The 15,485-nt window shown below is 39.0% G+C and overlaps 1 protein-coding gene across 1 annotated transcript; it reads left to right on the forward strand.

The window, feature by feature from the left end:
* Positions 1-1,303: 1,303 nt before the first annotated feature.
* LOC103429345 (zinc finger CCCH domain-containing protein 19-like) lies at positions 1,304-13,596 on the forward strand. The gene is made up of 10 exons (XM_008367503.4): positions 1,304-2,797; positions 2,884-2,963; positions 4,790-4,977; positions 6,121-7,042; positions 7,148-7,275; positions 7,653-7,712; positions 7,789-7,839; positions 9,754-9,824; positions 10,884-11,038; positions 11,210-13,596. The coding sequence occupies exons 1-10, from the start codon at positions 1,548-1,550 to the stop codon at positions 13,285-13,287; spliced, it is 4,983 nt and encodes a 1,660-aa protein (XP_008365725.2). The 5' UTR covers positions 1,304-1,547; the 3' UTR covers positions 13,288-13,596.
* The last annotated feature ends 1,889 nt before the right edge of the window (positions 13,597-15,485 follow it).

A 15,485-nucleotide genomic window follows, 5' to 3' on the forward strand; every position in this document is an offset into this window, starting at 1 on the left:
TCCTTTGGCGTGAAGAAACTGGATACGAGAAATTGATATGTTATAGGCTATGGCAAAATATGTAATTTAGCTTCATTACAATGGGTTAATTAAAATACACATGGCACCAAAATTGTAGGAGAATGTTGAATTAAAGTGTTAAAATGAACAGATATTTAATCTAAGAAGCCTAAAAATGAGAGGTCTATATCAAAACGCCCCATTAAAAATGGAAAGGGATCATTTCCGGATAGTTATAATAACTTTAGCCGTTTGATCAAATATCAAGGGCCCAGATTGAGTGATTTGGTGGATTTGATAGAAGGGATCCGAAGAGAATCCATTTCCATTAAAAATCTACTTGTATGTTTTTAAAATAAAAAAATTAGGCCTTTGAATTTAGACAACCATGTCATCTTGTGGACAAAAAGTTATGAGTACGTGATAGACATGCAACCCGCAATACATGATTGCTGCCATAAAATTTCCTAGACAACTTTTTCATTTCATGGGCCCATGAATAATAGTAGCCCATTCTTACCAAAATGGTCAAATGTAGTAAGTCCACAAGTAATTGGTCTCTAAATCTTTTTTAGTACATTTTTTATATCACCCCATTGGAGATGGATTTCAAAAGAAGAAAAAAAATGGCTACGTTGGGAATTCAACCCTCCATTGGAGATGGCCTAAGTTTCCTTTCCATATAGCCGCATGAGGCAACAACTTACAATTGGGGTAGCTCATGTTAGCTTCTTGTATATAATACATATACATACATACAGATATATATATATTGTTAAATTGATCTACCTCTTAACATGTAGCTGTTATATAGGTACTGAAAATTGCTAAACTAGCATTACTCTTAACCGGTTGAAACAGGTACTTGTTGGTTTACTCAAACCAGCCCATTAGTTAATAGGCTACTAACAGGTTCACCTATTATCAATCCAAACTCATTAAGGTTCAAACCAAACACTTATCGTATATGATTTTGCCAGGTATGGGGCCTTTGAAAGAAGGCCTATAATATGATAGATTTTCTTGTACAACCAATTTATCAAGTATAACTTGTCATTCATTGGATGTATACTACACTTTTTGAACACGAACAAATATATATCGGACGATGAAACCATTAAAATTGAAAACTCCATGACCGAGAAAAGATGGTGTAATCCACAAACCTCTTTTCACCTTTTACATACAGCTCTTAATTTTCAATCGTTAAATTAAATGAATTGAAATTAAAAAGGTGTGTGGAGGTTAATGATACGTGTGGATGGAAAATCCCTCACATCTATAGCATGTGACGCCCATTTTACCTGAATCAGCCCACGTCCCAAACCCAAACCTAGGAGCCACCAAAAAGCCCTTGTTGCTTACGGCATTTCTTCTGTTTGGCTGTCGTGGCAGTTGCCTTCTTCTCCTTCGCTACAACTCCCCTCAGTTAATACAATCGTTTTAGTGTTGTGTAACGATTAAACGACGACAGATAGCCCTACAGGGGAACCGGAAGCTTAAAACCCTAACCCTAGCTCTTTGGATTTTAGGGTTTTCTTGCTGCCATGGAAGCCGACGAGGAAGATGCTTCCAAGGTGAACGAGCCTTCGATTTCACTCCAAGACGACGCTTTACCGTTGCCTCATACAGGAGAGGAGCTCCGGAACACCGAACCACAATGCGACCCGGAGTCTGCACCTGAGCCCGAACATGGCGGCTCGGGGCTTGGGGTCGACGGAGAATCTGATTCGGTTGCGGCTTCGGTAGAGAGAGGCGATGGGGATGGAATTGAAGGAGGGTGTAAGGAGGGGGATACGGAAATGGAGGATGTGGCGGAGGCGGTGGTGGTGGCTGCGGAGACAGTTGAAACTGATGCAGTGGAGGATTTGGGGGTGGCGATGGAGAAGTCTGCTGCTGACGCGGGAGAGAAGATGGTGGTGGAAGAGGAGACGAATGTGGTAGAAGGTCACGTGGCCGAGGACAGGGAGGTTGAGGACGTGACGAATGTGGCTGAAAGTCACTTTAGAGAGGAAACGGAGGTCAAGGAGGAGATGCATGTAGCTGGAGGTCACGTGACAGAGGAAACTGAGGTGAAGGAGGAAATGACTGTGGCCGGTGGTCATGTGACAGAGGATACTGAGGTTGTGAAGGGGATGAATGTGGCTGAAGGTCATAGCACAGAGGAAGCTGAGGTTGGGGATGTGGATGATGAGGTATTGGAGACAGAGATGAAGGTGTTGCCTGAGGAAGCTGCTGTGGCTAACTCGGACATGCAGGAGGCTGATTCTAATGTGGCTGAAACGGCTGAGGAGACTGTGCTTTCAGTGAAGGATGAAACAGAGCAAATGACGGGTGAAGCCAAGGGAGGTGAGGTTGAGGCCGAGACAGTGGGAGAGGAGGATGGGAACGAGGCTGTGGGAGAGGAGGATGGGAACGAGGCTGTGGGAGAGGAGGATGGGAACGAGGCAGAGGAGGCTGAGGCCGAAGCGGAAGGAGAGGAGGCTGAAGCAGGGGGAGATGATGAGGAGAATGCGGCAGACATGTTGGCTGAGACTGACACAGTTGGGGAGGTGGATATGGTTGATGATGTAATGGAGGAGACAACGGAGGCAGAGGAGATGGGGGCAGCAGAGGAAGAAGCAGAAGAAATGGAGGTGGAAGAGGAGGAGGAGACGAAAAGGGCCGGCAGTGGCGGGAAGAGGAAGCATGTGAAGAGTTCTAAGGACACGGGAAAACTCCTCTCAAAGAAGAAAATGGAAGAGGATGTCTGTTTCATTTGCTTTGATGGGGGTGAGCTTGTGCTTTGTGACCGCAGGTCAGTTGAACTTTGCTTACTGTCTGTGGTTCTTTTGACGTTATTTCTGTGATTGGTTGATTGATTAGTTTAATTGGTGGTTTCAGGGGATGTCCCAAAGCATACCATCCTTCATGTGTTAATCGTGATGAGGCCTTCTTTCGAGCCAAGGGTCGATGGAATTGCGGTAAGTTGCTGCAGCTTAAATCCTTAATTTTCTTTTCCTTTTCACCAAGTTTTATTGTTTTATTTAATTCTGATGTAGTACGTTAAGGGCCAGTAGACTATTAATGCACAATGTACTTGGTTGTACAAAGTATATTCAGGATTTTCTAGTATGCTCCAGGGTATTCTATACACTGGGATTTGATGACTGAGATCTAACGGCCAACAATCCCAATGTATTGGATACCCCTAAGTATAGTAGAATTTCGTGTATATTCGTAGTGGATTTTCATTACTAAGTTTAAATGCATTTTGAACAAACATCCATTCAGCACATACACCTCATTAAACAATTCATCTAGTGTAATAGGCCTTTAAACTAAGACCCTTTGTAATCTTGAGGAGGCTTCAGTTTTCTGATCAGTTCCTAGATTTATCTTTGAGAATTTAGGTTTTATCTCCTAGCTTCCACTAAATAGAATTCTCTTTATTTTTATTTATTCCATGTCTTCGTATATTTGTTTCTTTGGTGATCATTTATGTGTTTAGCATGTGCTTTCTGTAGGTTCAAACTCTAGCTGCATTAGTGCTTCCTTGGTGCAGTGATGATTGAGCTAGTGTTTTTATGTTGTAAAATTATTTTTTTGCTTTTCATTTTCGTTTTTGATATTTGGTTTAAATTATATGAAAATGATATTTTATTAGTTGCTGGTAAGGTCTAAAAATACTGTGATACTTTTGAAATATTTGTATTTTTTCAAGTAAGTGAATTTTTTTGCATACTTTCAGTATGCTGAAGTATTGGATTGTTTGTGTCTAGTTAGAGTTGATTTGGAGTGCATGGTTGTAATTATCGACCTGGAATATAATTATTCGGATGGTTATTTGTTAATTGCCCTTGAACAGTTTGTGTGCTTTGAAGATATTAGTTAGTCTCCAAGTGATTATGTATTTGTTTCGAATTATGACTACATGTACCTTTAAGATATAGTTCTTTGTTTACTTTACAGTTAAAAAAATTTGAAATTGTTTACAAATGTACTCTTTAGTTGTCGAGATATGGTTATTACCAAGAGGAGGGCATTGCTTTTTCTGCGGAGAGGGATCAGTTTTTTGATCCTTGGTTTAGATTTTCTTTTATAATGACAAAGGGAGAAACAATTGCTGCTGTAATGACCTACCGACTGCTAATTAGGGAATTGGCGGACATTGTGTTTTGACCTATTACCAAAAGAGTTACAACTGCTTGTATAAGGTTATGTTATAATATAGAATGGGGACTTATGCAGGTCAAATAAAATTGGGAAGAAATATATCAGGCATAAGATCAAGCCCTACTCTGCCAGATTTTGATTTTCCTACCTGTTCTGTATCGTGTACAGTTAAGTTACTGTTAAAGCAACATAACAAGTACCAAACTCCTACCAAGTACCTTAGCAAACCATGTTTTAGGCAACACTTTATCAACTTCTTTTCTTTTCTTTTTTCTTTTTTTTTTTCTTCTTGTTTTTGGAAAAATTTTAAGGGTTCATCAAAGGTATTCAGCATTTACCTCAGTTCAGAATTCAGACCCTATCCTTAACCTGGACTTTATGTGTTTGTCCGCTTCAGTTTTTATTATTCATGTACTTTTAGTGAATCTAGTAGCCAGTGTCTTTTTTGAGAGAGATTGCAGGCATTATGGCTGTATTTTGAACTCTTCATCTTATAAGCACCAGTTCTTTTACATGTGTCACTGGGTTTCATCACTTAATGATGTTAACATCATTATAAAAATGCTTATTTGAAAATTATTTTAGTTCTTTTGGTTGCTGGGCAGTATCTGATGTATTAATAAATGTCTTTTAGGTTGGCACCTTTGTAGCAGCTGTGAAAAGAGTGCCCACTACATGTGTTATACATGTACCTTTTCCTTGTGCAAGGCGTGTATCAAAGATGCTGTTATCTTATGTGTTCGAGGAAACAAAGGCTTCTGTGAGACATGCATGAAAACTATCATGATGATTGAAAAGAATGAGCAAGGAAACAAGAACAAGGTATGATGCCTTCTTTCTTCTGTTATTCCCTAATCACTTTTGTATGTTCCTTTTGCTAGCATTGTCACGACTAGGGTCAAGGGTTATATCTTTCTTGGGAGTGTTTTAGTGTGTGAAAGTAGTGTGTCGTGAAGTTCATTTTTGCTACATCCTAATTAAATCAGTCAGCCAAAAGGGAAAAAAGAAACAACAAAGTGTATACATTTGGAGGTTTCGTAGGCCTCTGTATGTAATCAGGTTAGTGACTTCCCTTTCTTCTAATCAAAGGTGAACTGGGAACCAGCAGTATCTTGGTTTCCCTGGTGATTTTTTCCTAGGGTTGTTGATGTCTGGGATTTGTCTTTATATGCTCTGTCCCTTGTTCTCATCTTGTTTTGTTTGAGTTCCCTTCTGGCGGACTGTAGTTCACTCGATGAACAATGTATCCAGTCAGTGCATATTGAGTTGCTTGAGTTTGTACAAGTCATATATCCAGAATTATACGTTGAATTATATCAATAAATTTAAGGGAAGCTAGTTTGATTGAGTATTCTTGTTTTGTAATATTTTTTTTGTTTGTAAGAAATCTTTTATAATATGTTGGAAAATATGGCTTCAAGAATAAAGCATCTAATTGTAATTGCATGTATCGGTTTGAAACCTATGGCATAATAAAATGTCTGGCTATAATTATGTGCAAAAACGAACAAAAAAAAAAAGAAGATTAGATGTAATGTGGCTGAAAGCTCATGTGAAATGGTTGGGGTGTTGCATATACTCACCCTCTTAGAGATTATAGGTCTATCATTGCCTGTGTCGATAGTCCTTTGATACTTAACTGCTGCAGCCCAAGTTTTCATGCGACAGAGGAAATGTAGTTTCAATCTGTCATTGTACTTCATGTAAGTCAAAGTCAGAGAGTGTTTGTCTCTCCATTTGGTTGGGAATTCTCAGCAATGTCCACTTGTATAATTCTAGCGTGTCATGGTTTGAGTGGTATGTCATTAGACATTAGGTCTGGTCAATTTATTAAAATCAAAATTATAACATTACAATTTATAACATTAATCTTGTCCTTAACTATGTACTGTTTTCACTTAACACGTTTAAACTGCTTGCAGTGGCATTCATTTTATTCATTTTTTTTTTCTTGTGCTTGTGCAGGATGAAGTCGATTTTGATGATAAAAGCAGCTGGGAGTACCTCTTCAAGGATTATTGGATAGACTTAAAAGAGAAGTTATCTCTAACGCTTGATGACCTTGCTCAGGCCAAGAATCCAAGGAAAGGATCAACTGGACGTGCTAATAAACAGGAGTCACGTGATGAACCCTATGATGCTAATGATGGTGGAGGGTCTGATTCTGACAACTCTGAGAATTTGGATTTAGTTAACCCTAAAAAAAGAAAGTCCAAAAAACGAATGAGAACCCGTGCAAAGGGGAGGGATTCATCAAGTGCAGCTACAGCAACCGGCTCTGGAGGTCCATCTGCAGATAATAGTGCAGGGTGGGCATCAAAGGAACTTCTAGAGTTTGTAATGCACATGAGAGATGGTGATGAGTCTCCTTTATCTCAGTTTGATGTCCAGGCTCTCTTGCTAGAATATATAAAAAGGAACAAACTTCGTGACCCTCGGCGAAAAAGTCAGATAGTTTGTGATATAAGGCTTCAAAATTTATTTGGGAAACCACGCGTTGGGCATTTTGAAATGTTAAAGCTTCTTGAATCCCACTTTCTTGTAAAAGAGGATGCTTACACTGATGATCTTCAAGGGAGTGTTGTTGATACCAATGACAATCAGTTGGAGGTTGATGGCAACTCTGATACCCCAGCAAAGGCCAGTAAAGATAAGAGACGTAAAGCACGTAAAAAGGGTGATGGGAAAGGACCTCAATCTAATATTGACGACTTTGCAGCCATTGATATGCATAACATCAATTTAATTTTCTTAAGGCGTAATTTAGTGGAAGATCTACTTGATGATCTGGATAACTTTCAAGACAAGGTTGCTGGCTCTTTTGTCAGAATTAGAATTTCTGGTAGTGGTCAAAAGCAAGATTTGTATAGGCTGGTGCAAATTATAGGTAATTATTTGATTAATTGTCTTTCATTGTATTTTTGGCCTGAGCAACGAAGGCATTAAACTATCAGAATTGTAAAGTTCATTGTCTAAATGATTTTCTGAACAGGTACATGCAAAGGTGCCGAGCCATATAAAGTTGGTAAAAGGATGACAGACATCTTGCTAGAGATATTAAACTTAAACAAGACAGAGATCATTTCGATTGATATCATCTCAAACCAAGAGTTCACTGAGGTGATTTAGCATATAACTAACTATTTCCTTTCAATTCCAAACTCGGTTTAAAAATAACATAAATGTGGCTCTTAAAGAAACATGATTTGGACATCCTTGTTCTCAATGGCATCTCGTCCATTAGAAATAACATTAGAAAGACTGATAATGCTTGCCATTGGGCAAGATATGGTACAAGGGAAACGTGAATAATTCTCACATCCAATAGAATGGATAGTGTAGTTTGCTTTTCCCTCTTTATTGGGAGAGATTGCAGCTTTATGTGCATCATAGTGAAGATTGCTGGAAAAGCAATCTTTGTTTGAAATTTTTTTGTTTCTGCTTTCATTTAGAAATCACTTGTTTGATTATCACCTTGTTTCATTGTTTATTTTTAGGACGAATGCAAACGACTGCGTCAGAGCATAAAATGTGGACTTATCAACCGGCTTACTGTGGTATTTCTATCTTCTATTGTTACTTTTGTGTGTTATGTTAATTTTTATCTTCTCCTGAGAAAGTGGTCGCTTGCAGGGTGATGTTCAAGACAAAGCAATAGCGCTCCAAGCAGTCAGAGTCAAAGATGTAAAACTCTTGCCCTTTTATCCTTTAAAGTTGCTTTCTCACTTGTTAACTTCTTTTTTCTTCAATTTTTTATTTGCATCTTGGACATGTTCTATGTACGCTTAGGCTTGCACATGTTTCATGTCGCATCAGACGTTGATTGGTAATTCATCTCAAAATTGAGCTCTATATTACAGCATTGACTTTAGGGATTGCTGTAGATTTGATTTCCAGGATAAAGTTTTAAAGTGTACTTAGGAAAGTTTTGTTTCACATAAAAGGAAAGAAAAGAAAATATGATGATGCAAGGACGATGATGATGATGAAGAAAATATATACCTCCACCGAGTGTCCACTTAGGGAGAAGATTGTAATATACTTCCTTCATAAAAAGAACTGAATTCATTAACTAGTCTAAAATATACAAGATTTGTGGACTGCATACAATATAATGGAACTGAGAAGTTCCATTTATTGGCCATAAAAAGATACAGAAACCACTGATTAAAGGTACCTAAGCACAGCTTTCCTTCCTCCAAATATATTAGATACAGTAAGTAGCCCTCCAATCTGCAAAAGTGACAAAGAAACAGTTCATTGTAATCCAAATACGTGTGTTACATTACTGGCTCATCGTTATAAGAACCAGGGATCTTATGATTCTGTAAATTGGTAAACTATATAATTTGGAAGCATGCAAAGACCAAATAATGCTTGTAGGCTTTTAATATTAGTATAGGCTCATGTGGTTGCCAAATTCCAATCCCTTGAATTAGGTACGCTAGAAACTTACGCCACAGTTAATAAAGGACTTAGGTAGTGATCTGAACCAAGGTTTTATCTATTTTTTTAGCCCAAGCAGGCTTCTTTTTTCGTGTTTGGTTTTCCAACTTCAGTTATTGGCTTGTAAAGGGAAACATGGCTTGGCATATTTGCTTACCACAATGGGTTTGATTATAGAGGTTATGGGGTCCTGGTTTCCAAGTTTAATTCTGATTGATTTTTTTATCTGTACCACCCATAAAGGCACAACAAAGAGGAGTAATTTTGGTGTTACTATGTTTTTCAATTTAGAAGATATTTGGGGTATGGTACACCATCACCGTGTAATAAACTTGTCTAAGGTTGAGTACTAGCTGTTACTAGCACTATGGTGTAATGGTTTTCCTCTCCATTTGTAAGTGGATCTGAAAGGTTGCATATGAAGCCTAGGTGAAGCAATTTATTTGCTTTTTCCAACTTAACTGGACATCTGAATGCTATGATGTCGAGCTTCAACAGTTGCATTTCGAGTTGGTCTTGAACAAGTAAAGGCCGACCATTGAACCCCGAAAATCAAGCTTGACGATTTTACTTGCTGAGCTTCGTAACCACTCAAGCTATGGATCTGTATTTAAGCCTTAAGTCTCTCATTCATGTATTTTCAAATGAAGTATAACACAGGGTGACATGGCATAAATACCTAATGTTGAGATAGGCAGGTGCTTGATTTTTGTAACCCTATGGTTGGGTTCTAGATCAACTCAAATATAAAACAAGCTCAATCCAATCTTGAACTTGTGAGCAGATCAAGTTCTTTGCAGCCATCCTCTGCCATTTGCTACAGGAGTTTTAATGTTTTCATGAAGAGATAAAAGACCTAACATGTCTGCAACATAGGAATATCGGCAAGAACTAGTTGCTTTTCCCCAATTAATTCCTAATAATCTCAACCAGATTTGTTCTTTAAGAAGGATTGTTTTGTCCTCCTCTTCTTAGATACAATATGGATTCTGGCTCCTTTGTTGTTGACTCAACTCTTATCTTAATCTTGTAGGTGTAAATTCAATATACATTATGCCCTCTGTTTTTCCTATAACTTGATTTTGATATTATTTTTTTAATAGTTTTCCTTGCTTTTCTTTGATGGATTTGGTTTTATTTATTCTGATACAGTGGTTAGAAACGGAGATAGTGAGACTCATTCATCTTCGTGATCGAGCTAGTGAAAAAGGGCGCAGGAAGGAATATCCTTTACTTTTCAAGTTTAATACATTTTTATTCACAATTTTTTTTTTTTGGTGGTAAAGTGATTTCTGCAGACCCTTCTTTTTTACCTTATAGTTCTACACATTCATTTTAATTTGGCCCTTGATTTGTTCACTCCAATGGCTAGAAAAAAGAGGGGTTTATAGTTCTACACATTCATTTTAATTTGGCCCTTGATTTGTTCACTCCAATGGCTGGAAAAAAGAGGGGTATGCAAGAGGTGAAATATGGTGTGCAGAAATCATCTCCCTTTTCTTGGTTTGTGATGTTTGAATGTGTTGGAACCTTATGCACTACTCTCTTTCCTGAAGTCTGAGCTATTTGGTGTAATTTTATATTTACTTGCTTTCTGAGGCTGTGGCCTTTGATATAAATTGACCTGTTTCTTATATTAGCGATTTCCAGAAAACTTAAAAACGTTATATTGGTAAAGGCGGAAATTTTACTATCTCGCAAGTTTTTTTTTTGCTATGATTAGAAGTAATGAGTGACACATGTGAAGGGATACTTTATACCAGTTGAGGTCTTCTTTTTCTTTATGTTTTGTTTTGGAGGGGAATTGGATGTTGCAATAAGCAGATGCATTTGGCATTTTACAAGAAATTTTAGCACTTTTAACTTTACAAGAAATTTTAGCTCCTTAATAGAGCATCAGATACCTATTTAATAGTTCCGTCTGCCTTTTTCATTAGTTGATGCCCGAAACATGTATTTTCACTGTCAATATAAAAAAATCTTATTAATTTCTTGATTCCTTGGAAAGAAAACCTTAAATTGCTTTTTTCTTTTCTTTTTTTTTTTGTATTTTTTTAGAGATGCTTTTGTTATACACACACACACACACACACATATATATATATATACATATATGTATATCCCACTTGGTGGGATAAGGCTTTGTTATTGTTGTTGCTGCTGCTTTTGTTGTATATGGTACTTTTTTTTAATTTATTTTTATTTTTATGGTCAATGTTGTATATGGTACTTTAAGATGACTAGGAATCGGTATGATGTAAAATCCTTAACTTTCTTTTCACGCTTAGAGAGTGTGTAGAGAAGTTGCAGCTTCTAAAGACGCCTGAGGAACGCCAGCGTAGACTAGAGGAAACTCTAGAAATACATGCGGATCCAAATATGGACCCGAGTTATGAATCTGAGGAGGAGGAAGACGAAGGAGATGACAAGAGACAAGGTCCCATTCTTTTTTTTTTTTTTTTTTTTTTTTTTTTTTTGGAATTTTTATACCTTTAATTCTCTAGTGCTATTTTCTTTTTCATTAATTCGATCATAATTTTAACCGAAACGATAGCAATAATCCAGTCATTATTTCAGTCATTAATAACATAGCTTTCAACCCATGCAGATAGTTACACGAGACCTACAGGTTTTTCCTTTGGAAGGAAAGGGAGGGATCCAATTTCTCCACGAAGAGGAGGATCTTCTTTTAATGATTCCTGGGGTGTGACAAAGAATTATTCCAATACAAATCGAGAGTTAAGCAGGAATACGTCAAATAAGGGATTCTACAACAAAGCAGAAAATACAACTGGAGCTGGTGAGAGAGTGAATGATTCATGGGGTCAAGGAAGAGACAGAGAAACGCAGCAAACAAGCCACTGGGAGAAGAAACAAATTATTTCAAGTTTAGAAACAGGTGTTAGGAGTACGCAATCTGTGGTACAATCTGAATCATCTCCTGGTGGCTCAGGAAATTCAGTGGCACATTTCACCACTGGCGCAGCACAATCGACAGCCCCTATCAATGATTCAGAAAAAATATGGCATTACAAGGATCCTTCCGGGAAGATTCAGGGACCATTTTCCATGGCACAGCTACGCAAATGGAATAACACTGGCTATTTTCCCGCCAACTTGAGAGTTTGGAAAAACACTGAGAAGGAAGAAGATTCTATCCTGGTAACTGATGTATTGGCTGGAAAGTTCCAGAAAGACCCTTCAGTGGTTGACAGTAGTTTTCTAAAGGCCCAAATGGTTCATGATTCATGTCTCTCACCTGCACCGTCTGGGAAGCCTCAAGGAGGTCTCTTTCAACGGGGTACAGAAGGCCAAGCTGGAGGAGGAAGTTGGGGATCAGAAAACGAAATTACTTCATCCTCAGCCAGAGGTACTCTATCGTCAGTTGAGGTTCCTAAGTATTCTTCAGATGGGTGGGGCACAACAAACTTTCCCTCGCCTACTCCATCCCAAACTCCATTAGGTGGGGCAAGGGGTCAAGCTTATGAAAGTAATTGGTCACCCACCCCTGTTCATCCAACTGGCTCTGTCTTGGGTGGAAATGGAGTGATGCAACCTAGTACAGTAGCTACTCCAGAAAGTGCACTGCGAGTTTCTGGAATTGATCGCTCAAGCTCTCTTTCTGGCATTAATGCAGTACCCAAGTCTGAAACTGCTGTGCTTCTGGGCTCTACAAATACTCGTCAAATGCATGGTCAAGTAAATGCTTCAATGAATCAAGTAACAGATGTGAAAAATCTTGTTTCAAATCTGCAAAATCTGGTACAGACTGTTACTAATCGTACTCCCGGTGGTGATACTCGAGGGTGGGCTTCTGGTTCAGTTCCAAAACAGGAAATGACTGCTCCAGGGCCAGTACCTGGGAGTGAAACTCAATCCTGGGCAGGTGCTCCGTCCCAGAGGATAGAACCAATTAATGCTTCTACTATGCCTGCACAACATCCGGCCCATGGTTACTGGGGTAACGCTTCATCTACTAACAATGCTACCCAGTCTATTAATACAGGAAATGCAGCTGGAAATTTGCCTTCATCAGGCTTCTCTGGTGTTCCACAGTCTGATCCTTGGAGACCCCAAGTCCCAGCTAATCAATCATACATTCAGCCTCCAGCACCATCGCCCCAGGTACCTTGGAGCATGGGTGTCCCAGATAACCAAAGTTCTCTGCCAAGAACGGGGCAAGAGAATCAAAACGCAGGTTGGGCACCAATTGGGGGAAATCCAAACATGGCCTGGAGAGGACAAGTGCCAGGAAATACAAACATGAACTGGGGAGCTCCGGGACAGGGTCCAGGGTGGGCTGGACCTGGTCAAGGTCCAGTACCTGGAAATGCAGCGCCTAATTGGGTCCAACCTGCTGCTCAAGGACCTACTTCGTTAAGTGGAAATCCCGGTTGGGCTCCATCTGGCCAAGGGCCAGCAGTTGCGAACACCAATCCTGGTTGGGGTGGGCAAACTCAAAATGGAGGAGATAGGTTCTCAAATCAAAGGGATCGTGCTCCGCATGGCGGAGATTCTGGTTATGGTGGGGGCCAGCCCTGGAATAGGCAGTCGTCCTTTGGTGGTGGCGGCGGGGGAGGAGGGTCGTCGAGGCCGCCCTTCAAAGGGCCCAGAGTGTGCAGGTTCTTTGAGAGTGGTCACTGCAAGAAGGGCGCAGCGTGTGATTATCTGCACCCGGACCAGTAAGATTTTTGGGAACACAGAAGCAGCAGAAGCAGCAGCAGCAGAAGAGCGGTTGATACTGTACAGCAAATTTCCCATGGAAGAGTTTTGACTTATGTATAAACCCTTTGTTTTGTTAATCTTCTAATTACAATAACTAGGTTAGTTTAGTGTATTATGCTTTGTTTGGTCTTTCCTACATTCTTCCTTACTGTTTAGATATTCCAATGTGTTACAATCATGGGTGATGTTGATGCATGTAAGATTTCTTGTATCCTAAGGAAAGGAAAGAAAATGCAAGTTTTTATAAATACAGGGAGATTCGAACTCGCATATCTATCGACTATGCACAAGTTCTAGTGTTTAAATTGAAGGGAATTGAACTCTAGACGCATCTCATTCTCAATATTAACACATCAATTGATCCTCCCTCGCAACTGTCATAATGAACGAGGATCGTTATGGTAACATAAAAGTCGGATACAATTTACACATGTTTTGGCGCCTACTTTTGTACCGCACGATCAGCATCGAACCGTCGAGGACATTCTAGTGCAGATGACAAGGAGGGAAGTGAAAAAACAACATCAGACAAACAAACAAGTAAATGGCAGGAGATCGGGCGCTTGCCCATTTGAAGTATGCCTGCGTTGGTTATTCGGTCTTCTTAGACAGAAATGATACTCCTGCTGATCCACATAATAAACAAGCAGAATTGCCGTTTTGTGTTGGTCTTGAGGCGTTATATCTTCACTCTTATCTCTTTTTCCTTGTCTCCCTGATTTGCGAAACTCGTGCTATGAAGTATTTGGAATTTATTTGGTGGAATATCTGTATCACTTTTCTGTCCAAATTAAAAGTCTAATTACATAAATACTTCTAATACTCATATTTTTATGCTTAAGATCTTCTCATCAACTCGGTTGATATGTGACATAACTAGCTTGTGTCAGGTATTGTATGACAAAAAACCTGCAGGCCATACTCATGCTCCAACTCCTGCTCATAAAAGTGAAGGTATGTTAAGTTTTTCTTTTTATGTTTCTTCTTCCTTTGTCAAGGGGAGGTGGTATGCCAATAAGGTCTTGATTCCATGAATGGTGAACAAATACATCTCTCCCATGAGGCACTTAGTTTCTGATACTAAAATGTATCGTGTTCCAAACCTGTCCTGCAAATGAAATGCATACCAAAATTCCTATTAATTAGATTAGTGACATGATCTTCTCTCTCTCTTCTTTTCATTATGGAGAAAAAAAAACATGCAATGTGATTCTATTGCATTCTCGAATGGTATGTTCGGTTACCATCAGAATGAATTCTCTCAGTTTTGTTCTTTATTTTGCTGTATAGTTTCTCGCTTGATGAATACCTCCACAGGTATGGCAGAAACTCGACTTAGCAGAGGAGAAAATGAGTTGCCAATGACATTTTTCACATGATTTATTATTTTAATTTCAGGTCTTGTTTGTTATCTTTCGACTTATGGTTCAAAAACCTCATATTTATATCTGCAGGTTTAAGAGGAATGCGGCACTAGTAGCATCAGGTGTTGATCGAAATGTGAATAGGTGCACCTTGTTCCAACTTTTGTAATCACGAATACAAGACTAGCATGGTTGGTTGGAGATATGAACCCAGAAAACAGTGGGTTGAAGAGAAGTACCTTAATCACGGAGCGAATCCACCGCTAGCTGAAGGGGTTTAAACATGAAAGGAACTTCTCCTTGCCCTCCACTCTGAGGGTTATTGCAATGGATAAGTTTATTTTTGAGTAATCCATCATCTACTTTGAAGTTAGACCCTAATTTTTGAGATAAAAGATCTTGGTCCACTGAAGTATTTCTTGCGTATTGAAGTGGCCCGTTTGAAGGATGATATCTTTCTATCACAAAAGAAATATGTTCATGATTTATTACATGGGACGGGAATGTCAACCAGTCAACCAGTCAACCAGTAGATATGTCATTCGAAGAAGGTTTAAAGTTGTGGTCTAATCCAGATCAACCAAAGTGTGAAAAGAAGAGATATCAACATTTGGTAGGAAGATTGATGTATTTGGCTCATATGCGGCAAGTCTCGGCTTACGTTTTAAGTGTGTTAAGCCAATTTATGGGTGATCCTAAGTAACATATGGATACATTGATGCGAACTTTGTGATATGTTAAGTCAGCTCCACATAAAGGGGTCTTGTTCTGAAAGAATGGTTAGTTGGACGTTGA

The sequence above is a fragment of the Malus domestica genome, chromosome 05 (assembly GCF_042453785.1).
Source record: "Malus domestica chromosome 05, GDT2T_hap1".
Taxonomy (NCBI): domain Eukaryota; kingdom Viridiplantae; phylum Streptophyta; class Magnoliopsida; order Rosales; family Rosaceae; genus Malus; species Malus domestica.